The sequence below is a fragment of the Erpetoichthys calabaricus genome, chromosome 3, assembly GCF_900747795.2.
Source record: "Erpetoichthys calabaricus chromosome 3, fErpCal1.3, whole genome shotgun sequence".
Taxonomy (NCBI): domain Eukaryota; kingdom Metazoa; phylum Chordata; class Cladistia; order Polypteriformes; family Polypteridae; genus Erpetoichthys; species Erpetoichthys calabaricus.
Window position 1 is genome coordinate 191,826,834 of NC_041396.2, and position 27,349 is coordinate 191,854,182.

Below are 27,349 nucleotides of genomic sequence, written 5' to 3' on the forward strand. Positions count from 1 at the left end.
ATCTACGATATAAAAGCCTTACATTGCACAGACTAACAAGCCATAAAATTAAATAAGCTCTGAGATTGGCAGTGATTGGTTTCTAATTAAGCAATTGGGTTGGAATGAAAACCTGTAGCCACTGCGGCTCACCAGGACTGACATTGCCTACCCCTGTTTTACATCTTATTGCTAATAAGGAGCAATTAAAACACTGAATGCAGCAGTTTAAGATTGAAATAAGCAATTAAGGTTGGAGAACCTTAACAAGCGAGACCACTAAAATGAAGCATTAAAATGTCACTTAAGCAATATGTGCTTCATCAGCAATAATTGAGTTCTCGTTAAGGAACTGGGTTGGAACAAAAACCTGCACATACTGTGGCACTCCAGGACCGACGTTGCCTACCCCTGCCTTAGGGTATTATAACTGGGTGATGTTAAGAGTGGTGTCTCTCAGGGTTCACTGCTAGGGCTGCACCTATTTTTAATATTTATAAATGTTTTGGATAGTAATGTAAATAACAAGCTGCTTATGTTTGCAGATGATACTGAGCTCGGTGGATTGGCAGATAATCTAGAATCCATTGAATCATTACAGAGGGACTTGGACAGCATACAGGTTTGGGCAGATTTGTGGCAGATTAAGTTTAAATGTAGTAAATGTAAAGTATTACACGTAGGAAGTTAAAATGTGAGGTTTGAATATACAGTGAGAGGTCTGAAAATCATAATCGTAGTGGACTCAACACTATCAGCTCTCAGACAGTGTTCAGAAGCCATTAAGAAGGCTAACAGAATGTTAGGTTATATAGCACAGTGTGTGGAGTACAGGTCCAAGGAGGAGTTTAAAAGTTTTACTTCCTTGTATTTTTTAAATACAGTAGAAAATGTAAAGCACCTCCCAAGAACCTGGTCTGGATTAAACATTTTAGAAAATGACATGACCTGACCTGACATATACATTTCAAGTATATCAGCCATCAAGCTGCCTCCCCCATTTGGCTGTTCCACAGCTGAAACAGCGCTGGGCCAGCCAGTCCGATGAAAGGACCTCTCTACCCCACGATTCCTGCGTCCTCCATCAGGGATGACTTTACCTTAGGCAGGCAAAACAACTTGGCAGGTGGGCCGTACCACGTTTGAGTACTAAGAAGAGAAACAGAATAGGTGAGAGTTAGTAACAAATTTATAATTATTATGTTACTTATGTTTTAGTACTAATGACTAACAACAGGGATGCAGTCTGTATAATCAGAAGCTCTAGTCAGGATATGCTAAACTGAAGTAGTGAGTCTTCAGCCGGGATTTAAAAGCTGAGACCGATGGGGCATCAATTATAGTAGCAGGCAGACCATCCCACAGTTTAGGGGCCCTGTAACTAAAAGCTTGACCTCCCACTGTTATTTTATTAATCCTTGGAATCAAATACCATATATACAGTATATATATAAATTTATATATATATATATATATATATATATATATATATATATATATATATAAGTGGAACCTTGGTTCACGACCATAATTCATTCCAAAACTCTGGTTGTAAACCGATTTGGTCATGAACCGAAGTAATTTCCCCCATAGGATTGTATGTAAATACAATTAATCCGTTCCAGACCATACGAACTATATGTAAATACAGTAATCCCTCCTCCATCGCGGGGGTTGCATTCCAGAGCCACCCGCGAAATAGGAAAATCCGCGAAGTAGAAACCATATGTTTATATGGTTATTTTTAGAATGTCATGCTTGGGTCACAGATTTGCGCAGAAACACAGGAGGTTGTAGAGAGACAGGAACGTTATTCAAACACTGCAGACAAACATTTGTCTCTTTTTCAAAAGTTTAAACTGTGCTCCATGACAAGACAGAGATGACAGTTCTGTCTCACAATTAAAAGAATGCAAACATATCTTCCTTTTCAAAGGAGTGCAAAGCAAGCAGTCAAAAAAAAAAATCAATAGGGCTTTTTGGCTTTTAAGTATGCGAAGCACCGCCGGTACAAAGCTGTTGAAGGCGGCAGCTCACACCCCCTCTGTCAGGAGCAGGAAGACAGAGAGAGAGAGAAAGCCACAGAAAAACAAAGTCAAAAATCAATACGTGCCCTTTGAGCTTTTAAGTATGCGAAGCACCGGTGCAGCATGTCCTTCAGGAAGCAGCTGCACACAGCCCCCCTGCTCACACCCCCCTACGTCAGCGCAAGAGAGAGAGAGAGAGAAAGAAAGTAAGTTGGGTAGCTTCTTAGCCATCTGCCAATAGCGTCCCTTGTATGAAATCAACTGGGCAAACCAACTGAGGAAGCATGTACCAGAAATTAAAAGACCCATTGTCCGCAGAAACCCGCGAAGCAGCGAAAAATCCGCGATATATATTTAAATATGCTTACATATAAAATCCGCGATGGAGTGAAGCCGCGAAAGGCGAAGCGCGATATAGCGAGGGATCACTGTATATATATTTTTTAAGTTTTTAAGCATAAATATAGTTAATTAAACCATAGAATGCACAGCGTAATAGTAAACTAAATGTAAAAACATTGAATAACACTGAGAAAACTAACACTGCAATAGTTCGCGCTATAGGGCTACCAACCGCTGGCTAAAAACACTTTTTTTTAATGAGTTTTAAGCACAGGGAAAATAATGAACATCGAAAAAATCCGTAATTTAATAAACCACCAAGAAAAGTAACATTGCAACAATGCACGCTACGAACCAATCTCTGTAAACAGAAATGAAAACAAAATCAAGCCCAGTGCACTCTTTAACTGCCTTCCTACTTTATGCGTCCAGCTCTCTCTATCGAGCTGCCTATGTGTGTGCGTCTGTCTCTCTCTCACGCTGCCTGTGTGTGTGTGTGTGTGCGTGTGCGCGCGCTCTCTCTTGCTCGCTGCACAGGAAATGCACAGGGAGAGACTGAACATGTAAAAACCGAAAGGGAAACTGACTTGTTCGTATACCGAGTGTGTGGTCATGAACCGAGGCAAAAGTTTGGCAAACTTTTTGGTCGTAAACCGATTTGGACGTGTACCGAGATGTTTATGAACCGAGGTTCCACTGTATATGGTTTCCATAATTTTTCAATGGCATCTAAATGCATTTTCATGTGTGTAACAGTCTATCTGATGTGTGCGGAATTCATTTTTTAACATCAGTCACTGCTGGACCAAATTTGTTCCCCTTCTCCGGCTTCAAGAATCACCCTGCAAATGCACTTAGTCGTAGCCTTAGTCCACAGCTCATGGTCACACTACAACAGTGCTAAGCCTGAATGTTTGATGTTCCTGAGCTAATAGCACACTGCAACTGTGTTTTTTCATGTTTTTAAGACTTATATGGAATAAGAAAACTTTACAATTAACCTTAATTAAAATATTCAATCTTAAAAAATCACGTTATACAGTATGTGGGGATATAAATTAGAATATTGTTTTATTTAAATGAGCTTATTCTTCTAAAGTACCCTTTGCATACTTACAAGCTCGGCACACTATATACTAATTACAAATACATTATAATTAAAACTCAGAATGGAAATTGCTATTTGTAAACACACAGTAAACAATCATTTCTGAATGTGTTTTTTACACCTATTTGTCAAACATCTTGTTCCCAGGGTTGTCAGTCCCACATCCCCATTGGAAATACTCTGCAATACATCACAGCATGGTAAAATGGTGTCATTTCCACAATGCTGTTACAGCAAGTTCTTTATTAGTGACAAAACATTGCAGTGTCACTGCAAAATAAAAAGGGCAGAATTAGCTCTGGTCAATCCAAACAATTGCCACAGTTACACAAAGGCAGTATGAACAGCCTTGGGAGAAACTGCGACAAGCATGCACAAGTGTTAGATGTCATAATTATTATTATTATTGTTATTGTACTATGTATTGTCTTACTGGTTTGACACTGTTGTAATCAGGTTGAAGGTGGAAATTGGTTTGGTACTGTCACTACACGACTCACTTACAGAGTCCTCCTTTCCTGGCCATGGCCAAACATGGCCATCCTATCTACACAAGTAAGTCCTGTGGATTTCCCAGATGCTTCTAGGCCAGTATGGCCAGGGTCTTCTGCCAGTGGGCTTGGCACACACCTGTCTGCAGGATGTAGCCATGTTACTTACTAATTTCATGCTCAAACCAGCTTAAGTGGCTCGTCTTGAACTGAGTTTAAGATTGAGTCCACCAGTCCCGCGGAGACCCTTATTTCAGTCATTTGTACTTACAGTCCCGTTCTTCTGCTCATAGCTGATGACCATAGGTGATGATGTGAATGTAGACTGACTATTTAAGAAAAAAGGTTTTGTCAGTGCACTTTGTTCCTACTTTACCACCACTGTCAAATTCAGTCACTTCTCCAGTTTGTTAGTCACACTCCTGACCACCTTTACTGTCTACTTTGAATACCACCATAAGGTTCTAAAACTGCTCCACTTGGGGCAACTGCCCTACCTACCACTATAATAATAAGCCCTGTTTTGATTATCTCTTTTTGACGATTGACCTAATTACAAATATTTTCATATTTGTTAAATATTTTAGGCATTATTTCAGGTAGGAGAGATGCCTGAGGGTGCATTGTTATTACAAATAATGCAATTTCTTTTCATAGTATTCAGTTTTTTGTATTCTTAGTTTTGTGCATGGGCATCATGGTGGCGCAGTGTTTAATGCTGCTTCCACTGAGCAACACAATAATGTTGCTCAGTTCAAATCTTGATACAATCCCTGCCTTTGTGTGACTTGTATGTTCTTCCTGTGAAGATACTCCAGTGTTCCTCCCACATGTCATGACTGTTGCTCTAATGGGTGACTCTAAATTCATGTGGTGTAAGTTCTCTTCTGCTTTAGCTGGGTGACTTGCACCAGTGCTGCAAAGGCAGGCTTTGACTCTCCATGAACTGAACTACCTGAGTCCAATAAATGAACACATGCATGGCCGGTTTCTTCATCCACCTATTAAGCCCACTTATTAGGTCCCTGGGAGGTGGATAGCTTTTGAGATTTTCAATCGAAACATACCACATATGGATGTGGAAATAGTTACATTTAAGAGTGAAACAGGTTGTGAATAAGCTTCAGCTTCAATTTTAAAAGATTTACATAAAATTGTTACTTTACTTCAGTGCACCTCTATTTTAACACAGGTACCTTTTGTAAAATAGGCCTTAAAGCTATGTGCAGCAGTTTAAATTCTGTGTTTGTGCTCTGCAGTTATGCATACTAAACACACTGTGGTGTGATCTGCATTTAGAGCAACTCAGTTAACGTCATAAAAGAAGTTGTAGGAAGCGGAATGACCTTGTCTAGAGATTTCCTTTTAACCTCAGCATTCTTTCTGCTTTACAACACCTTGTGCATACTTTAATTTTTTTACCTCTAAATAAAACATCACCTAAATTGTACTATACTGGTCTCTTTCCATTAGGAAGCAGTCTCCGTAGTATTCAGTTACTCTCCGTTTGTCAGCTCAATGCTCAAATGTTGGCTATCCTTTTACCATCCTGCCAGTTCCATTCCTAGAAGACAGCTTTAAGAACATTTAAACATGTTGATGGGTTATATGAGTGGGCTCTGTGACTTTGTCCCACTGGGTAAATGTTAAACTGCTTGCTCTCTGCTGTTTCTGTGTAGCTGTGCTAATAAATTTGGCCAGTATTCTTCTACAGGCCCTTCTACGACCATGGAAATTGTTTAGATTTTTTTTTTTTACATTAATGCTAAACCTTTTCTTTCCCTTTTGCAGATTTGATGTGATTTTAGATTGTGTTGGAGGAGAAACTGAAAAGTGGGCTTTGGATTGTCTGAAACCATGGTCAGGAGCAAAATATGTCACCCTGGTGACACCCTTCCTGCTCAACACTGACAGGCTCGGCATAGCCGATGGAATGCTTCAGACAGGAGTCACTATTGGCACCAAGGCGCTGAAGGTATGTGGCCCTCGTCAGTTAAAGCCTACAGTGCACTTGACTTTGCTTCAAATAGACTTGCCTGAAACTAGTGGAAATGTAACTGCTGTTAGAGCATGATGAGGCTTTTAATGGTGATACCAGGAAATAAACATTTGCCAGGTTTATGTTTAGGAAACCAAATCAGTTACCTTGAAGGATGCAAATCAACAATATGACTTCTAAAAGTGTTTTAAAAATACAAATAAAATAACATTAATCAGTAAGCAGTGGGACATTCCTGGTTGTAGGACCTTGTATTGACTTGTCAAGAGAGAATATTAATAAAAAATGTATTAAAAGCTCAAAACAGGCACTTCTAATTTGTGGAGGGACCCATTAGGTTTATTAAAAGTAGTCATCTGGAACAAGCAGCTTTTGCATCTTATTGGTGGGTATTTAATTCTGTAGGGGCAGCATGGTGGCGCAGTGATAGTACTGCTGCCTCACAGTAAGGAAGGTCATAATTGACACATTTATCAAAACTTAATGTGATTTTGTTAGACTTTCCGATTCTCATTTTGTTGTTAAATTATAAACTAAAAAATATCAAGAGCTCACGTCCTGCAAGACACGAGTTTGTGCCAAGAGATTCAACCACGCCTGGGGCCGGAAATAAAAGAGTAGGACAGCTGCTGTACAGACTTTTAAATGTTTGAAGCGCAGCATGAGATGCAGATCATGCGGCACGGCGGCAGCAGCAGCAGCAGCAACCCAGCAGTTGGTTTTGGTTTCCCATTGTATCACTGTTTAAGAGGGGGTTTCCGAGGAGCGACTGCGTCTCCTTGGGGTGCGTTCAGCCCCCCTATTCACAACATGAGCAGCAGAGACATGAAGTGGTTGGCACATAGCACAGACCTTTGGTAAGCAGGGGGGAAATTCCTAGTGTGTGTGTGTGTGTATATATATATATATATATATATATATATATGTATATATATATATATATATATATATATATATGAACTGCATGGAATGCTATAAACTTGCGCAGCGGTATACATAGGACAAACTTCAAAAAGAATCACAATACGTATACAGGAACATCGCAACGCTGTCAGAAGAAAGGACGCACTATCCTTGATATATGCATATACCAAATCAACAGGACATACATTTAACTGGGACAATGTACAAGTAAAATTTAAGGCCAGTACTAAAAGTGCCAGAGAGCTGGCCGAATCTTGGCTATCAAATGAGAACGCCATCAACAGACACTTGGACATAAATCCAGCATATGCAAACTTAAGAAGAACATGTTTATAATAAATAAACTGTACACCCAATACCCCCCCCCCCCCCCCCCATCACACTGACTTAGCCACCCCCTCCACGTAATGTTTTGCTATATATTGCCTTTGATTCTTGTAAGTCTAAGCATTATCCTCTGATGAAGACCCCTGGCAGGGGTTGAAAGCTCAGGAATAAAAACTACTTTATGATACGTGATTCATTTTTTCTCCCTTTGTGGATCTCCAGCTGCAAATATATATATATATATATATATCTATAGATATATAGATATATATATATATATATATATATATATATATATTTATATATATAGAACTGTGCAAACGTTTTAGGCAGGTGTGAAAAAATGCTGTAAACAAAGAATGCTTTCAGAAATATAAATAATGATTGTTTATTGTTATCAATTTACAAAATGCAAAGTGGGCGAACAAAAGAAAAATCTAAATCAAATCAATATTTGGTGTTACTACCTTTTGCCTTCAAACCAGCATCGATTCTTATAGGTACACTTGCACAAAGTCAGGGATTTTGTAGGATTATAGTCAGGTGTATGATCAACCAATTATACCAAACAGGTGCTAATGATCATCAATGTCACACGTAGGTTGAAACACAGTCATTAACTGAAACAGAAACAGCTGTGTAGGAGGCTTAAAACTGGGTTAGGAACAGCCAAACTCTGCTACCAAGGTGAGGTTGTGGAAGACAGTTTCATGTCATGGCAAGATTGAACACAGCGACAAAACACAAGGTAGTTATACTGCATCAGCAAGGTCTCTCCCAGACAAATATTTCAAAGCAGACTGGGGTTTCAAGATGTGCTGTTCAAGCTTTTTTGAAGAAGCACAAAGAAACGGGCAACGTTGAGGATCATAGACACAGTGGTCGGCCAAGGAAACTTAGTGCAGCAGATGAAAGACACATCAAGCTTATTACCCTTTGAAATTGGAAGATATCCAGCAGTGCCATCAGCTCAGAACTGGCAGAAACCAGTGGGACCCAGGTACACCTATCTACTGTCCGGAGAAGTCTGGCCAGAAGTGGTCTTCATGGAAGAGTTGCAGCCAAAAAGCCATACCTCCGATATGGAAACAAGGCCAAGCGACTCAAGTATGCACGAAAACCTAGGAACTGTAGTGCAGAAAAATGGCAGCAGGTGCTCTGGACTGATGAGTCAAAATTTGAAATATTTGGCTGTAGCAGAAGGCAGTTTGTTCATCGAAGGGCTAGAGAGCGGTACAATAATGAGTGTCTGCAGGCAACAGTGAAGCATGGTGGAGGTTCCTTGAACGTTTGGGGCTGCATTTCTGCAAATGGAGTTGGAGATTTGGTCAGGATTAATGGTGTTCTCAATGCTGAGAAATACAGGCAGATACTTCTCCATCATGCAATACCATCAGGGAGGCGTATGTTTGGCCCCAAATTTATTCTGCAGCAGGACAACGACCCTAAACATACAGCCAAAGTCATTAAGAACTATCTTCAGCGTAAAGAAGAACAAGAAGTCCTGGAAGTGATGGTATGGCCCCCACAGAGCCCTGATCTCAACATCATCGAGTATGTCTGGGATTACATGAAGAGACAGAAGTATGAGAGGAAGCCTACATCCACAGAAGATCTGTGGTTATTTCTCCAAGATGTTTGAACAACCTACCAGCCGAGTTCCTTCAAAAACTGTGTGCAATTGTACCTAGAAGAATTGATGCTGTTTTGAAGGCAAAGGGTGGTCACACTAAATATTGATGTGATTTAGATTTCTCTTTTGTTCATTGACTGCATTTTGTTGATTGAGGAAAATAAATGATTAACACTTCCATTTTTGAAAGCATTCTTTGTTTACAGCATTTTTTCACACCTGCCTAAAACTTTTGCACAGTACTGTGTGTGTGTATGTATATATATGTATATATATATATATATATATAATTAGCCGTTCCCGCAGCTCCGCCCAAGTAATAGTGAAACAGAACAAACTTTAGAAATCAATAAACAAAAAAGTATCGCTAGCTAAGCAGAGGCAAGTTATGCTCCAAAACGCATAGGTAGACCGACTCCCCACTCCTAACGTCATGCTTCCCCCTCCCCTTGGCCTGCAGCCTCTGCCTCAGATTAGCTTCTGCAAGTGAACTATGATTCTTAGCATGATGAGAGAAGTCGCAAAATCAAGTGGAATGTTGAAACAAATTCTAGGAAAAAAACCCAATCTAAACCCATTAAATAGTTCTCTCATTTGCTAGCTAAGCGGAGGTAAGATACACCCCGAGGCTGGTGCGTGAGTGAGGAGGGCCCCATCCCCTCCCCTCGGCCCACTGCATTTCTCTCGGATTTATGCAAATAAATCGGTACTGCAGTCGAACCATGATACTTAACGCGATGAGATAGGTCACAAAATCAACCGGAATGTTCAAGCAAATTATAGAAAAAAAACCCGATCTAAATCCGTTAAGTAGTTTACTCGTGAAAAGCGGACAGACATACAGACAGACAGAAGTTGGATTATATATATATATATATATATATATATATATATATACATATATATACACACTGTATAATATGTGCAACACGGTGGTAGTGCTGCTACCTCGCAGTAAGGACACCAGGGTTTACGTCTCGGGTCCTCCCTGAATGGAGTTTGCATGTTCTCCCCGTGTCTGCATGTGTTTCCTCCAGGTGCTCCATGCAGGTTAGATGGACTGGCGATCCTAAATTGGCCATAGTGTGTGCTTGGTGTGTGTACAGTATTTGTGTGTTCGCTCTGCCACTGCCATAGACTGGTGCCCTGTTCAGGCCTTGTTCCTGCCTTGCTCCTTATGCTAACTGGGATAGACTCCTGCACCCTCCACGAGCCTGTTCAGGACAAATCTGTTCAGAAAACAACTGACTGACTAGTTCTCAGGGGGAGTCCATCTGATGTCCCTGTACGTTTCTGCAGGTTCAGCCAGACAAACTTTAAATGTCAGAAGCCAAATCAGACAATAGAAGAGCTGCAATGACAGGGCAGTGGCATGGAGAATATTGAAAACCTTCTGTGGTGTGAAAATTCCCTTTTCACTATAAAATATTTGATGTACTGAATCCCTAGTAAATGCTGTGTATTTTTAATACTACCTGTCTCTTAACGTTATATTTTTAACCATGTGTGCCATCTAGTGGGAAATGGTGGCCACACAATTTACAACAAAGTTCAAGTTTGAAAACTTGCATATACCTTTACAAATAAATTACATGCATACTTTGTTGGATTTTTTTTTCTTTTCATTTCAAATTTGACATCTCATAATTTAGCTTTTTGGAGGATATAGTAGAATTAGAAAAAACAAACTTGGGGACACCAAGTGCAGCAGGATCATATTTTTAATGTGCTGTTTATGTGGAGGGTGGATGTTTGGTTATGTTTATTTTAAAGATAGGTGTTTTTAAAAGAATGTTTAAACATGTGACTTTAAAGAAGAATTCATGTATTTTTATCCACCATTGTATTTTCCAATTCATTCATGTCATTTATAGTCAAGGTGGAGGAAAGCTGGTGGACACTCTGGTTCTTTGACCAGCCTTCTATTCTTACTGATGTTATACATGTATAGGGTAATTATTAAGGTATATCAAATCAAAACAAATCACAAATTACTGTCATGTGTTAAGAGCACAGTATAATTCTTAACTTTCTTATGGTAGTCAGCATGCAACACATCACCAGTCTCCGGTGCAGCAGTTACTTAGTAGCACTCCCTGACCTCAAACAGCTGTCTTCCTTACCTGAACACATTTGCCACTTACTCATTACCTGAAGCCTGTCCTGGCTGCCAACAGACTTTAGGCATCAACCAGTCAGAAGCAAGATGCCACTTCATCCTAGGGAACCCTCACATATCTCCACATGCACAAAGGGCCAATAACCTAACCTGAACATGCGTGGAATGTGGGAGGTAAAAACCAGAATACTCAGAGAAGGTCAGGCAGACATGGGGTGAAGATGAAAGGACAAACGGTACAGTCAGTGACCGAGTTGAGATTGAGGCCCAGCATGTTAGAATTATGAGGCAACATTACCAGCCATGACACCATGGTTGGTAATGTTGCCTCACAACAAATGTAAATATCCTGACATCGTTTCTGGGTAAAAAGAAAACCTATAAAGTGAACATACAGAAATGATAAGACAACACATTAATGTCAACAGTAAGCTATTGACCATAAACTTGTATTTAAAAGCATATATTTTAAGAATAGAATATGTGTATTTCACACTAATTTGAGCAGACAAATGGCCAGACTTAGCAGAAGACCAGCATTAGAAGACATTTGGTATTTGACCAGAGTTTATGGGGTGAACAAGAAATTGGATACTATATGTGACAAACGGGCAACTCAGGGATGATGCAACTTCTCAATTCCGTCAGGGCAATAAGAGTCTGAACTAGTGATGTTTTGTGCACGTAGTGGATTGCAAAGACAGTTTTTGTAAATAAACCAAGCTGTAGTGAATGCACGTTGCAGCTCCTCCACTGCCACCATGTGGACTCTATAAGAAGATGCAGGAGAGGCAGATGGGAACAGTGGGCATCTTCTACTCATTTCCAGCACATTCTTGCTACCTAGCTGGGTCTCCCATGCCTGTCCAGCTTATGCTGTGTTTGGTCGGAGTCTCCTCATGACTAAGTGGTGATCAGCTGACAGCTTAGCACCAATCTTTACCCAAGTGTCTAGGATATGTGGCCTCCACTCAGAGCACACATTGTCAAAGCAGATCATGTAACCATGTACGCTTCTGAGCACTTTCAGATGACCTCTAAAAAGCTCTAGAAAACCATTCAGTGACTCTGGGAAGACAGATATAATGTCACCCAGGCTGTTCCCATCAACTACAAATATTGTCACAAGGGTAGAAGGTGCACATTTTGGCCCACCAACTGGATTTAGTCATCGAGGGAGGTAGTGGCTGAAGTACTGGTTGGGTTTGGGTCCGTCTATGTGGCTGAGGTTGCTGTATTAATTAAAAAGCCCTTGTAGTATCAAAACTGCAAGAGTGGATGAGGTCCGACTAGAAATGCTGAAGGCACTGGCAATTGTGCAGGAAATTTGGGTGATGTGCCTTTTCAGTGTTGTGTCGGGACCCAGCAGACTGGGGTGAAGGTCCCATTTCAAAAAGAAGGGTGTGCTTGAGTTAGCAAGGGGATTACACTCCTCAGTGTCCATGGGAAAGCCTATGTTTAAAATGTGGTGCGGTCTGTAAGTTATTAAAATTTAAATGTTTGATCGTGGAGTTTTACTTTGCAGGGTCTTGGTCCAGAAGATAAAAATGTTAGAAAAGTTAAACAAAACAGGCCATTCAGTGCTGGCCACTCATTAATTACCTTAGAGTTAGGAAGGTAATCAAAAGGAGATGGCGATCAGTAAGGTATTCTTAGTTTTTATAAGCTTGCTGCCCGGCTGTTTCTTAAAATACTGTTTCTCGAGCAGCACACTGGTATACAACATAATGTTTAATACGTCTTGCATTTTATTCACAGCACTTGTGTCGTGGAGTCCATTATCGCTGGGGCTTTTTCGCACCCAATGGTCCAGCACTGGATGAATTCAGTGAACTTGTGGATGCGGGAAAGGTAAGCAGCTCTTCCATGCCAGTGATTGTGTAAAATAATAAATGAACTTTAGCGCTTGACCGGCATACCGTGCCCATTTCACCCTAACTGTAAGAGATCTGTTTCCATTTCACCAGTAAATAAAGGCTGAAAATGACAGCTCGGCTTGGAGGAGATTTCTACATTTGTGAATGTCCCGGGTGATACTGGAGAATGAGGAGAAGCATAGGATGAGTTTTGGGGGTGCATTACATTCCTAAATAGTATGGACATCAAAGTACAGACAATTGCAAATAAACAAAGTATCCATCTATCCAATAATCAAGCCGAAGGTGATTGCAACATATGATATAAGAATGAAGGGCCATCAGTCACACGGACCCCCACTTACAGTGAGACAGTTTGTCAGTTAACATGACACTTGTGTCTTTGGCATATGAGAAGGAACTGGAGACCCCCTGGGAAAACCCACTGAATCCTAGAGAATCTGCAAACTCCACCACGACAGTGACCAGGCTGCAGCTGTGAGGCATAGTAAGTACCAACAACTGTCCCATTAGTTTTGTGAGGCACGAAAAAGTCGCTTATGCTTTTATCAATCAGCAGTAGCTTTAGCTAATGCAGCAGAGAGGCCTGTAAATCTCTAAATGTTGTTCTGATTTGTGTTTTTAGGTGACATACTGGACAGTTTAAGATTTTGATAGCATAGCCATTTTTGGTAAGACTTGCTATTGCCCACAGAGTTTCTTCTTTTCAAGACCACATCTTGTTCAGGTTCGGTGGAGCCCCCAGTAGCACTTTAAAGATTGCAAATACTTTTTGGCCATTTTGCTATATATAATGGGGGCCGACTTTTACAAATGGAAAACTTTGTGGAGACAAACAAGTTTAGAAAATACATCACCAGCATGTCATAAATATCAAACATTCAAAAAATGAAAAGTGGCCAAATACTTCTTCACAGAAATGTTGATTCCTTTTGTTATCATTCTGGGCTGAAATGTGTAACTGGTTTGTGAACTTCCTGACAACGTCTAGTGATCCGCCAGCTAGACTGCACATCTCACATACTCAGATTCACAACTTCTAGTCCGATGGCATTAGACGAGCAGGACAGTGTGAAAGAAAGAGGGCCAGGCTTCCCGTCCACCAAAACTCCTCAGTGATGTTTTCACTGAAACACCCATTCACTCAATGAGAGGCCCAGTGTCATTTAGCAGACAGTTTTTTTGGAACGGTACTAGAGCTGGGCTCAAAACTACCAGGCAGGCCTTGCAAAGTGGAGAAACTGAAATGTTTTAAAAAACAAACAAACAAACTCAAGATGATGTTTTAACCAAATTCTACGTCTGAAAAATAATTTTAATAATTAATAAATATTAGCTAATTTAAGTTCAGATTTTTCAAAGGTGTTCGCTAAGTGTTTAAGCAGCTTATAATTCTGCAAAGGAGTGATGTCCCATTCAGAACTGATTGAAGATGAAGTCTGCCAGGATAGGCTCGCTTGGCCCCAAACCTGAATTAGATGGAGAGGGCTTGAGAATATTGTACAGCATTTCATTCAGTGACTGAGGGTGGCATGATGGCGCACCGGTTAGTGTTGCTGCCATACAATTCTCATCACCCTGAGGCTGATTCTGAGCCTGTCAAGTTTTCACGTTCTGCCCTGGTGTTTTCCATGAGTGCTCCAGTTTCCTCCCTCATCCCAAAGACATACGGGTCAGGCTAACTGGCGCCTTGTAAGTCTGACTTGTGTGATGGTGTTCATGGTATTGCTAAGATATGTCCCCCAGGGAGTGGGAGCCTATGAACTGTTTAAGAAGTTTTGGCCAGTGGCAAGCGCAGGAGTCACGTCACTGGCTAAATGGCCATTATCTGTCACTGCCCAAGGACCCATTCACAACTATGCATTTTTCTAGAGTATTAGCGCTAGATCAGAATGCTTCTGAAACACTTGAGAAGTTATTTGCCGTTGTTCTCCATTGACAATATTCACATCGAAGAATTTCAGCAGTGTGCAGTTTAGAAAACTCTTGCATACAGCTGTTTTGGAGCATTTTTCGCCAAACGCTTGTTCCACTGACATCAGTAGTAATGCTTCTAAAATGCTGGCAAAAGCAAATGAGAGCATTTCAAAAGTATTTTTACCAGAAGTCAATTGTGAGCAGGGACTGAAGCAACTCACTGAAACAAAAAAATAAAAAAGTGTTATTACCTGTTATAACACTGAAAACTAGGAATATTTCAGGCCGTACATTTAGGCCTTCGTGAACTAGATATCATCTATCCCTAATCCAAGCCCCCAGGTAAACTCTGGCTGCTGCGCCACCAGATCTTGCTGTTTCAAATGACTGTATCTTCAGCAAATAATATTATTATTATTAATTGGTTTCTTTTGTTGGATTGCATGCAGCACGCTCTTTTTCTGCTTGGGTGTGTGGCCTTAACTTAAAAAGAATCGGCACACTATCCACTATGTGTGCTTCTTGCGTTCCTTACATTACTGCTGCAGTAATTACGGACTCCCAGTGACCTTAAACTGGGCACATTAAATTTACCCCTCTGCACATACAGGATTAAATGTGCAGTATGTGAATACAACGTACGTTTAACGCTGTACACGATAACTCTTTCCTCAACAGCTGTTACTAGACAGCCAGTTCCCGTGCTTGCATGATTTTACACCAACAGCTGCAGGCAATTGTTTTTGTGAAATACAGTAATGCAGTGGGTTTTTTTTTATCACCCCACATATCAGATCTTGCATGCTTATCGACACCCAAATGTAATCCTGGATTTTTTCAGGATGCTGTGTGCTTCATAGAGAGTCCAGAATTGTCCTTTTAACTCCCTGTAGAACAGGATGAACCCAATATGTGCGATCACGACGCTGATGACATCTGCTCCTCAGTACTGTTATTAGCAGGAGTAAAAGCACTAAAGTCATAGATGACATTCTGGAGACACAGCAGTCTGCACGTAGCAACACTTCACAACCTACAACATAAATGGTGTCAGTCATATTCTGTACAAAAGGCACCTGAAAAACTCCCAAGTAAAGCCCGAATATGCTTAAAAGTCGCTTGCAAAAAATAATTAAAAAGCAAATGCTGGAAATTTACAATACTCAAGTGTGAATCGGCCCTAAAGGTGATTTCCCTTAAGTGCCCAGATAAAACTGACAGCTTGCAATCCTAAAATTGTGAGCCTGTAAAGTCATAGCCACCGACAGGAAGGTTATGTACATTTTAGCATAACTTGGAAGAATATTCAGATTATGTAGAGCTACAACTTCATCAAAGTTTAAGACATTAAAAAATATAGATTAGAGGTGTGGGAACAAATCAGTACTATTTAAAGTATTGGAACTTTTTTCATTGTCATGTATCATCAAAAGACAGCATCTGAAACCAGGGTAGAAGAACACAAGGGCCTTGCGATAGATAGATAGATCGATCGATCTTTATTTGTCCTCAGGGGGAAATTAGTCTTTTTACAGAAGCTTTTAAATACATGAATATGTATGTGAATAAATAAATATACTGTACACACACACACTTTGGTCAGAACAAGGAGGGAAATTAAAAAGAAAGAAAACTTCTTACTTGGCACTCCCAGGCCCAGAGAGGCATTATGCAGATGTATTGCTTTTGGTATAAAAGAGTCCCAGTAGCCATTCTTGACACACTTCTGCTGAAAAATGTGCTGGTGTTCGAGGTTGTCAATATCAGTGTTGTCAGAGAGAGGATGTGCAGCATTGTTCATAATGGCACTCAGTTTTGTTTTAATTCTTTCCTTCAGTACGACCTCCTGCGTATCCACAATGCACCCCGTATCTGAGCTTGCCGTTTCATTTAGCTTTGTTGATTTGGTGGGCTTCTCTCTTGTGATTTTATCAGCCCAGCACACCACAGCGTAGAAAATGGCACTGGCCATCACAGAGTTACAGAAGATGTGACGGATGTCACATTAACAACAACAACATTTATTTATATAGTACATTTTCATACAAACAATGTAGTTCCAAGTGCTTTCCATGATGAAGAAAGAGGTAAAAAAGACTAAATAAATAATTAAAATTAGGGAACACTAATTAACATAGAATGAAAGTAAGGTCTGATGGGTAGGGAGGACAGAAAACACAAAAAAAACTCCAGACGGCTGGAGAAAAAAATAAAATCTGCAGGGGTTCCAGGCCATGAGACCACCCAGCCCCCTCTGGGCATTCTACCTAACATAAATGACCTCAATCAAGAACTCAGTCTCCTAAGGAAAAAGAGCCTGCTCTGCCCTCGCTTATATAGTTCCTCTGTGTTGCAAGACAAAGATAAAGAGGCGTTTGTTAGAGGAATCTGTGAGCAAGTGACACGCCATCTGTGGTCCTGCTTACAGAGGAATCAAAGCATTACGCACATCCAAATCTGTTCCTCGGAGAGTCGCAGTCAGGGCAGCTGATGGAACGGTCCTTATGGATGACACTGCAGTTGTGACCCGCTGGGCTGACTACTTTGAGCAGCGGTTCAAAGCTGATCCTCCGGCTAGGACGTTGGATATCTCTGGGTCCACAGTCCTTGAGGCTGATCCTCCAATTAGCTGTGAACCACCCAATCTCACTGCAGATTTCATAGTTGGTCAACCAGCTGAGGGGGAAAAAGGCAGCAGTGATCTGTGGTATCCAGGGTGAACTTCTCCAGGCTGGTGGTAAGGCTGTCCTCCTGGCATTGCAAGCAACCTGTGCTTCCATTTGGGAGACTGGCATCATCCCAACTGACTGGAAAACGGGACTTGTCGTCCCTATCTGGAAAGGAAAGGGTGATTGCCTGGATTGCAGCAACTACAAGGGCATAACACTGCTCTTGGTGCCGGGTAAGGTCCATGCTAGGGTCGTCCTCAATAGGATCTATGATCACTTTCCTACCAGCGACCGGAACAGTCTGGTTTTACGCCTAATAAGACTACCATCGACCGCATCCTGGCACTGAGGGTTCTCATGAAGCACAAACGCGGATATCGGCAGAGTTTCTTTGCAGCCTTTGTTGATTTTCGCAAAACATTCGACTCAGTTGATCAAGCTGCCCTGTGGGTCATCCTGAGGGTTCACGGGATCCCCTCAAGTTTTCTGGATATCATGGCTGGCCTGTACACTGTTAGTGTGAGTGCTGTGCAGAGTGGAGACAGGACCTCTGCGTTTTTCCCATTTGATTCTGTGGTTTGTCAGGGATGTGTTCTTGCTCCTACTCTGGTCGTGGGGTCCAGCAGATGTGGGGCATCTGTTGGTGAAGAAAGATTCATGGATCTTGACTTTGCTGACGTCTTCGCAGAGTCAATGAAGGCTCTGATCGGGGCGCTCGAGAGTAATTGAGGAGTCTGAGTGTCTGGGCTTGCGAGTGTCCTGGATAGAAACCAAGATCCAGGCCTTTAATGACCTCTTAGGTACAGCCATCAGCAGTGTGTCTGTTTGAGGAGAGAGTGTTGACCATGTCGAGAGGTTTACTTACCTTGGCAGTGACATTCATGTCTCTGGTGACTCTTCCTATGAAGTCAGTAGACAGAATGGGAGAGCATGGGGGGTCATGAGGTCGCTGGAAAGGGGTGTGTGGCGCTCCCGATATCTATGCAAAAGGACGAAGGTCCAAGTCTTTAGAGTCCTGGTGCTTCCTGTCTTGCTATATGGTTGCAAGACATGGACGCTATCTGTAATGGGCTAGAATTCAGTCTTCTAAAGAAAATGACATTTCGGTGTGTTGCTTAGTGTAATGGGCTATAAACCAGTGTTTTAAAGAAAAGGCAGAATTTTCCATCTGGAAAATTCTGCAACAGGTTATTGCTGATGGCTATCTACAGGACACAAATATTTACCTGTGTTGCTAAAGAGTCACCTGCTTTGATTTAATATCTCATCTACTGTACACACAATGTGGGGATACAGAACTGTCTGCTTCCTTGGAAAATTAACGAGTTCTGGGGACATTGGTTTCTAATCAAGTACTCAAAGTAAATGTGTTTACACTATTTATTATGCAGAGGAAATTGGCTTGCACCATTGTTTCACTGATTGCCATGTTGATCTATGCAGAAATTGAAGCATTTATATATTTCTGGGAAAAGGAGAATAAAGAGAACAGAGAAGTATAGTCTGAGACTCGGGACTGCTGCCTGTTTCTGTTATGCTTTTCACCATATCACTATGGCTACACCCTGTAGCAACAGTGGCTGGTACCTGGCCCAGGTTCCCCTAGACCGTGAGGCCGGTAACATATCCAGTGACTTGAGACGAAGACTAGGACTCCTTTGGTACTGTGTCTCTCCGGAAAATCCTTGGGTACCGTTGGTTTGACTTTGTGTCGAATGAGCGGTTGCTCATGGAGTCCCGAATGAGGCACATCACCTGCATTGTGAGGGAGTGTCAGTTATGGCACTACGGCCATGTGGCGCGTTTCCCCAAGGGTGATCCAGCTCGTAAGATCCTCATTGTTGGGGACCCGAGTGGCTGGACCAGGACAAGGGGTCGCCCATGTAACACCTGACTGCGGCAGATAGAGGGTCATTTTCAGAGAGTGGGACTGGACCGCGAGTTGTATCATCGTGTAGTGGGTGCGGCAAAGCACTGTACCGATGCATGCTCTCCAACTTGACTTGTTGCAAGACCAGCTCAACCTGTCACTGATGTAGACCACCTCTATATCTGCTCCTTGAATAGTGACAGAACATTGAGGTTATTTGGTGCGGCAAAAGCCAATAACCTTGGTTTTGCTGATGTTAAGATGCAGACAATTCTCTATGCACCACGACACAAAGTTCTCCACCTGACTCCTTTACTTGGCTTCATCTCCTTTATCAATACTCCCCATAAGTGCAGAATCATCTGAGAATTCCTATAAGTGACATGACCTGGTGTTATATTTATAGTCGGAGGTGTACAAAGTGAAGAGAAAGGAGGCAGGACTATTCCTTGTGGTGCTCCAGTGTTGCTCACATGCATATCAGAAACACAGTCCTTGAGTCTCACAAACTGTGGTCTGCCCAACAGATAGTCCATTATCTAGGGCACCCAAAGGCTCATCCACCTGCATATCTGAGTTTATTCCTTAACAAGGATGGCTGGATGATACTGAATGTGCTGGAGAAATCAAAAAATATCATCGTCACAGCACTGCCTGCTTTATCCAGGTGAGAATAAGCCTTATGAACCAGAGATAATTGCATCCTCCATTCCAATCTTTGTCCAATGGCACACTGTAGGGGGTCCAGGTGGTCTACTATAAGAGGACTCCTATAGTCCCTGACAAGTCTCTCAAAGGTGTTCACGATGAGAGTTATAAGTGCCATTGGTCTGTAATCATTAGGTGAAGAGGTGCCTGCTTTCTTTGGAACACAAATCAATGCAGGAAGTTTTTCACAATGGCAGACCTTGTTTGTCATGTGTGAATAAGGCACTATATAGTGCCCGACCCGGCACAGATTAACACTGAGGCACATGTAAAACTTCAAAGACTTTTTATTTTTCTTCACCTGTGGGGCATGTCTTCTCTGTGAACCCCACAGGCACAACACAGTCCCAAAAGCACTTCAGTACAGCACAAACAAACCAAAAACCCTTCTTCAGGCGGCACCACCACTCCTCCCAGGCAACCTCATCCTCTTTCCGCCCGACCCTGGCCCCTGAGTGGTGGATGCTGGCCCTTTTTATAGCCCACCCTGTGGCTAATTGCACTTCCGGGCGGGGTGGTAGAGATGTCCAGGTGGGCTCCGGGATCCATGCAGCACCCCCTGGCGGCCATCCCAGATCCCCACAGAGTTGTGGAGAACTCCATCTCCCATGTAACCCTGCGGGAAACTGAGGCACCATCGGCAGCCAGGGAGGCTGCCACCAAGCGTCCCAGGGGAGGTAGTGAGACACCCATGGACGCTCCCCCAGAACATATGTAGAAGGGGTGTCCCGACTGCCCACCACACATGGCACTAGAGAGTGACGACATGTTGCATTTTGGTTGGACATGCTTATAATCATTTCACTGCACTTCACAGGTCAAGACTACTACTTCTCAGAACACCTTTGCATTGTTTGTACACCCTATGAGAATAGAGGAGCAATGCCATGTAGACGTGTGTAACAAAATGCATTGGTTTTACTTTTCCACATATGGCGCACTACAAGTGTTAGCAGAGATTGACACCAAATGCTCTTTCTATGCATTGTACTGTATAATGTAAGTTAAGCATTTGGGTTCAGTTTTGTCTTTCACAGTGTTACAGGGAGAGAAACGGCTCAACAGAAAGAAAACACGAGTGTGTTTTATAAAAATCCAGCACCTTGGGCACATTTCAGAACAGCTCTCTCCACTTCAGCTCTTCAAGGCCAATTTATACTTTGTAATCTTTTATCTTGTTTGATTTCATTACTTGCTTCATGCTCATTAACCAAATGTAATCTTTGCATGAATTGTAAATGTGAATAGAATTGATGCAAATACTGATTGCCTCCCAAAAGCACATTCTGTGCTGAAAGAGGACAAAGCACTGATGCGTGTGTGTGTGTGTGTGTGTGTGTGTGTGTGTGCGTGTGTGTGTGCGCTTTGTACTGTAATTGAGTGTTTTTACAGGTTCCCTGTGAAGTATGCCAAGATAGTTGGGTTGCATTTCCAAATCTAAAAAATAATGTAAGTGGAAAGGATGAGTCAATGATTTTTCTTACCAGGTATAATAGACGGACACATTTGTGGAAACTGGAATATAATTTTGGCTTTAGCTTCACTCAAATAAAAAAATGCCTAGTAAATTACAGTATACTGCAGAACTGAGTTTCATTGTTTAAATCTAGAATACAGTAGCTGTGCATACATTCCAAGTTTTGACAGGCAGATGACTCAACTACTACAAAGCCATAATTAATCCATACAACAAAAAAGGACACAGTAGCCATATTTTTGATGACATGATTTTTATCCGCTCTTATCAGTCATCTTTACTGATCTCTTCACTTTTACTACCTTGTTCACTCCAGAATTAAAGGTCCTGTTGGCTTTCAGTCTGAAACTGACGGAGAGCTTTTCCATCTGCCCCATGTTTTCCTTTGGTAACTCTACAGGTTTTAGTGGCTAACCAGGCCTCTGTCTGTTCTAATATTTTGTCCCTGGATGTTGGTTTAGTCCATCCTGCGTTGCTGGATTGTCTCTTCCTTTAAATGAGCCTTATGATCTCATTTACACATAATTGAGTAATAATTTCAACACAATAAATTTGTTAGTCCGTAATCCTTTTGCATTTTTGTTCCATGCTGCTAATCACCAGCTATTATTCTGGAAGAGGCCGAGTGCCCATCCCCATGTGCCTACTGACAGGAAGAATTTCAGTCTGTGTCATTTTATTATAGTGACAGATGGATGAGTCATGCAGCTGTGATGCGGCCACCGCTCTTCATTGTTAATTAAACAGCATGTTGATCAGAGGCAAAGATAAAAGCGCCAAGCGCAAGAATGTCCCAGTCTCATCACAATTTCTGTTGATGTATTTTACTTTGGACCCATTTGTCTGTTGGGTGGGCATTAAGGGCACACACTGCACATGAAATGACCGGATGTGCTGAAAGCAAAATGTTTAAAGGCATCAATAAAAGCTGAATAAATTGTAAAACCAAACTGAACCGACGCTGACCTCACACCAGCCCTATTGTGTTGAATGTGTACAAGTGAACTCCGTTCAAAGCACTTATTACAAAGCACATTAGGTACATTTGCTGTATGTTTATGATTGGTTTATTTTTTCAGGTTCGCCCTGTCATAGAGCAAGTGTTCCAATTTTCTGAACTTCCTCAAGCCTTTCAGAAAGTCGAGAACGGCCATTCAAGGGGCAAGACTGTAATCAGCATCATCGATGGTTAACAGCACCTCAATCCCTTATGAAAATGGTTTTGGTTATTGTCTGACTGTCTTATGTTACATACTGTACATAAAAGTTGTGTATCATTAAAAATATATCATACCGTAAATTTTGTGTTATTATTTTATCAGCATTTTTAAGGCCTCTTCCTACTACATACCAAGAATGTGGGACATGGGTGGAAATGTAATTAATAAATCAAGCACAAATGCTAAAGCAAAAAGTGTATTTATTCTGAAAATTCTAAATGTTTACATTGCATTCAAGTAATCAAGCAGTCTTGTAACAGAAAATCAAATTATTAATTTTTTTTCTTTTTTTTTTTTTATATGAAGGTTCCACCATGTTAGACTTGTTAATATTTTCAAAGAGCCAGAAATTCCTTTATGCCATAAATGGCCAGGCAGTCAAATACAATAATACAGTAAGTCATGTGCAGCAGCAGCAGCAAGAAATGCTAAAAATGTGCCAACTGAAAACCTGTATATAAACTACTGTACACACCAAAACATATCCAACCACAAAAGGTTTAAGAAAGAAAATACTTAACAAGTTCATTTTGCTAGGAAGAACAGAACAAAAAGAGAGTCTGGTTTGATGGACAGGACAATCCATTTGACATTTACAGTGTTTAAAAACAAAAGAAAAAATGTACACACGATATGCGAGTGTCGAGGAGCCTCACTTTTTTGCATACTTTGTGTCAAGCAACTCACAGTTCTATTCAGCACAACTTTCTTAAAACAAACCATCTTACTTTCAAGTCACAAACTCCCACTGCTGCTGCCTTACCTCCCACACGTGTCCATTATCATTGTCCTGCAAGGCTGATTTTTCAGAACTATTCAAATATAAATTAATTACATCTACTTACAAGGCAGCCATCTTGAAACTATTTATTGAAACCTAATGAAACACAGAAAAAGAACATAATTGTGTTTAATGCTCCAACCCATCCACTTTGACAGGGGGTACTACTGGAATGTGGTGGCGGCTAGCGAGTGACGACTCCCGTGGGGGTCACTGAGTGCCATCACTTGAATGACGTGTGACTGGTAAGAACAGGCAATGAGATGGGCACAGCTAATGCCAGCACTCTGCTTGTTTTAAAATTGTATTTTAGATGTTTGGTTTTGCTTTTTCCAATAATTCAAATATGTCACTTTTTTTTAGTTAAAAAGTAAAAGCAGCAATTAGAAAAATACATTTTATCTTTTTGTAAAAAAAAGTATGGTCATACTTAAACAAATAATATATATATACTGTACAGTGTATATATAGTTTCTAAACAGACATATTTTTCATATAGTGCATACATTTTAAGAAAAATTGTGGCATGCCAAAAAGAGATTAATTTAGCAAAATATATTTCAATATGAAAACTGCAATCTTAGTATTAAAAAAAAAAAACCTTTTCTTTAAAAAACATTTGGGGCCTCCCATTATGGATTTATAAATATAACTCGGCACATTAAACCTAAAATTACTAGAACACCCGATGAATCCTCATTCTTGAGACATTTTATAATGTTTGCCCTCTATAAGATATCCATGTCCCAAATCTGGTTCAATTTGTTTTCGTCAAAAGTGTTCAGGATAACTTGATTTGTATCATATTGATGACCACCTAATAATTAAAAATAAAAAAAAAAATTAAATATAAGAGATGCAAATAATATGCATGAAAAGATCCTGATATGTTCTACATATACTTTTTTTCCAATAAACAACTTTTGAGAAAAAAAAACAAACTATTTTCAATTGACAAATGTAATCAATTAAATTTCTGACAAAAACATTTCATGCAAACAACCTTTTAAAACCATTCATCTATGTCTAAACCCAGTTACCTCATTAACTGGTTGCTGGGGACCAAATATGAATACTGATGGACACTCATACTGGCACAATTTCAACTAAATGATCATAACATATTTAAAGCAGAAAAAATAAACATTCTTTTCATTGGGAGAGTAAAAAAGTTATTGTATGCTCATTTATCAATTAAAAGGTCATGTTACACTTCAACTTGACCCGTGTTTAGCCTCTGTGTCCTTTGTCATTTCAGGTTTGCTTTCTATCTCCAGTACGTTCTCTTGTTATAAAGCAGACTTGGATGCTTCAGCAAAGTTTATGTGTCTCGTTTCTCTTCAGCATATCTATAGCTGTTTTGCTTGAGGGCTGCATGAATATTTGGGCTTGTTTTATCTTGCATCATAGCATATCAACTGTACAGTGCTTATATCAATTCAGCAGGGGGAGCCGACTGACTATAATGCAGGACAATATACAGTACTGTAGGTGTGTTTGACAAATTAGCAGCACATTTAGAATGCCATCCATCTATTGATCCCACTTAGCTAAACTCTGGGTCACTCGGATATAATATATATATATATATATATATATATATATATATATATATATATATATATATATATATATATATATATAAACTGTCATTTGTGCAAAATATACCACACCAGGAAATAAGCACTTGTTTTACTGTATTTATGGTAGATCTGTGCCATCAATTCTTTATTCATGTTGATGAAATACAAACCAAAATATACCCGCCCTTTAACTGCAATTAGCCTGCAACTAAAAAAAACAAAAGTAATTATTTGAAAATATCATCTTCTTACACTAGATTGGAGAGATAATAATAATATTACAATAAATATCCTCTTACATATTTTTTAGAACATCTCTATAGTATTATAAAATCCTTTTTATTTCTAATTGTTTGACTCAAAAGTAACTTAATTTATCTGGAAATCAGAATGGCCACGTATAAAAGGAAGACTCTACAAAGATCTAAAGCAAAAGGCAGCATGTCACAGCCGGGCATTCAGATCTGCTACTGAGCCTTGCATGCACAGAGATTTGAGATTTTGCCAGAAGACAGGAAATCAGTGAAACCTCTGCTCCTGGAAAAGAAACGCTTTGTTCTGCACTTTAGTCCTGTAGATCATCGATTATTGTAATTCTCTACTGGCAGGTGCCCCTTCTAATCTTATATCACAGCTCCAGCTTATTCAAAACTCAGCTGCAAGAGTCCTTACTCGAACCAGCAGCAGCGAGCACATCACACCCATCCTGCTCCGTCTTCACTGGCTCCCTGTGTCTTACAGAATCAAATATAAAATCCTACTAATAACCAACAAAGCTTTAAATAACCTCACGCCAAACTACATCAGTGACCTTCTCCATCACTATGTGCCTGCCCGCCCACTAAGGTCCTCTGATTCTGGCAATCTTGTTGTGCCCCACACTAATCTACACTCCATGGGTGACAGGGCCTTCAGCTGTACAGCGCCCAGACTCTGGAATGACCTACCAAAATTAATCAGGTCAGCTGACTCCATGAATTCTTTTAAAAAACAACTCAAAACTCATCTGTTCAGGAAGGCTTTTAGTTCTACTTGACTTTATTACCCTTCTCTCAGTTTACTTCTCTGTCAAGATGCCAATGTAATCTGTATGTGTGTGTGCGAGACCATCAATTATGTTGTCTGTTTTTTTCAGAATTTACTGTCTTAATCTTCTTTATTTATTTATCTGGTTTGTACAATGCTATATACTGTATATTCTGCCGTTCTTTATTATATTCTGTAAGTGCCTTGAGCATGGGAAAGGCGCTATATAAATAAAATGTATTATTATTATTATTAGATTTACTAGTGAACCACCGGTCCACCATTTGCTGAAGGTATGGTACACAGTAGGGCACAATTTAAGGCAGACTGCCCCATGTATGATAATCACAGACTGCAATCTTCCTTAACCTATACTGTACAGTATTTAATTTATGAAGTCACTAAGTGTCCAAGATGCGCAGAGATTTCCATACAGATGATGTATTTGCATCCATTGACCTGTTTCAAAGGGTAAACTTACTCTTCTGTTAACATACTACATTTTACACATACAGCTAGAAACTCTGTCAAAAGTAATCTACTCCACTTCCTCTCATTGTCCATCAATATCTGTCCCTGAAACTTTACTGGCTAATTGGTGAAGATAGCAGTAGTTTTTCTAGACTCTATCAGTGTATTTCAAGGAGTTCACATCCAGGTGATCTTGGGAAATGATGGGAAAGGAATGTTTCAGTTGGAAAACAGATATGGAATGAAATTCAGCTATCCATAAAAAACACTCTTCTTCAATCTGTGCAAAGCATAACATAATTTACATAAAAAGTGAAAATCTCAAACATCTGTTGCATCTAAAACAGTCTACAATCTATCCAGGAAGGGATGCAAATTAGGAATGATGTCAAAAAGCCCCCACATTGCTAGGTCTGCACCCCAAGAAATGTTTCCCTCCACTGTCCTTGGCATAATTTAGGGTGAGATCCAATCTTTTCATTTTGTCTCAATCCATTTACAAACTCCCTGTTGGCCAAAGAAAACATCACCCTCTCTACCTTCATCTTGGTGCACCTCTTCACGTGGTCATCCTCTGCTTTTCAAGCCCAAACCATGTTAATTCTGCATTTGTCTTTCCCTCACTCTGACATTCTACATATCCACCTACTTTCTAGCTTCAGGTTCTTCTTTCATTGGCCATATTTCTCACTCCCAATCAGCATAGTTCATCTCACACACCTTTTATATAATTTCCCTTTAATGCCAGATAGGCTCTTTTAGAAGTCAGAATGGTGGACTATCTTATGGAATTTCTTTCAA

The 27,349-nt window shown here is 40.5% G+C and overlaps 2 protein-coding genes across 3 annotated transcripts in view; one reads left to right on the plus strand and one right to left on the minus strand.

Moving 5' to 3' along the window:
• The window catches only part of rtn4ip1 (reticulon 4 interacting protein 1), a 35,952-nt gene extending 13,254 nt beyond the window's left edge, over positions 1–22,698 (plus strand). Inside the window, exons 7-9 of the mRNA XM_028792425.2 lie at positions 5,739–5,922; positions 12,708–12,800; positions 22,547–22,698. Of these exons, the coding sequence (XP_028648258.1) occupies positions 5,739–5,922; positions 12,708–12,800; positions 22,547–22,660 (391 nt within the window). The 3' untranslated portion in view covers positions 22,661–22,698. The remainder of the gene's footprint in view (positions 1–5,738; positions 5,923–12,707; positions 12,801–22,546) is intronic.
• A 1,182-nt stretch (positions 22,699–23,880) lies between these two features.
• The window catches only part of crybg1a (crystallin beta-gamma domain containing 1a), a 359,825-nt gene continuing 356,356 nt past the window's right edge, over positions 23,881–27,349 (minus strand). For both annotated transcript variants that reach the window (XM_051925340.1, XM_051925341.1), the window contains one exon: positions 23,881–24,285. In XM_051925340.1, the coding sequence (XP_051781300.1) occupies positions 24,197–24,285 (89 nt within the window). In that variant the 3' untranslated portion in view covers positions 23,881–24,196. The remainder of the gene's footprint in view (positions 24,286–27,349) is intronic.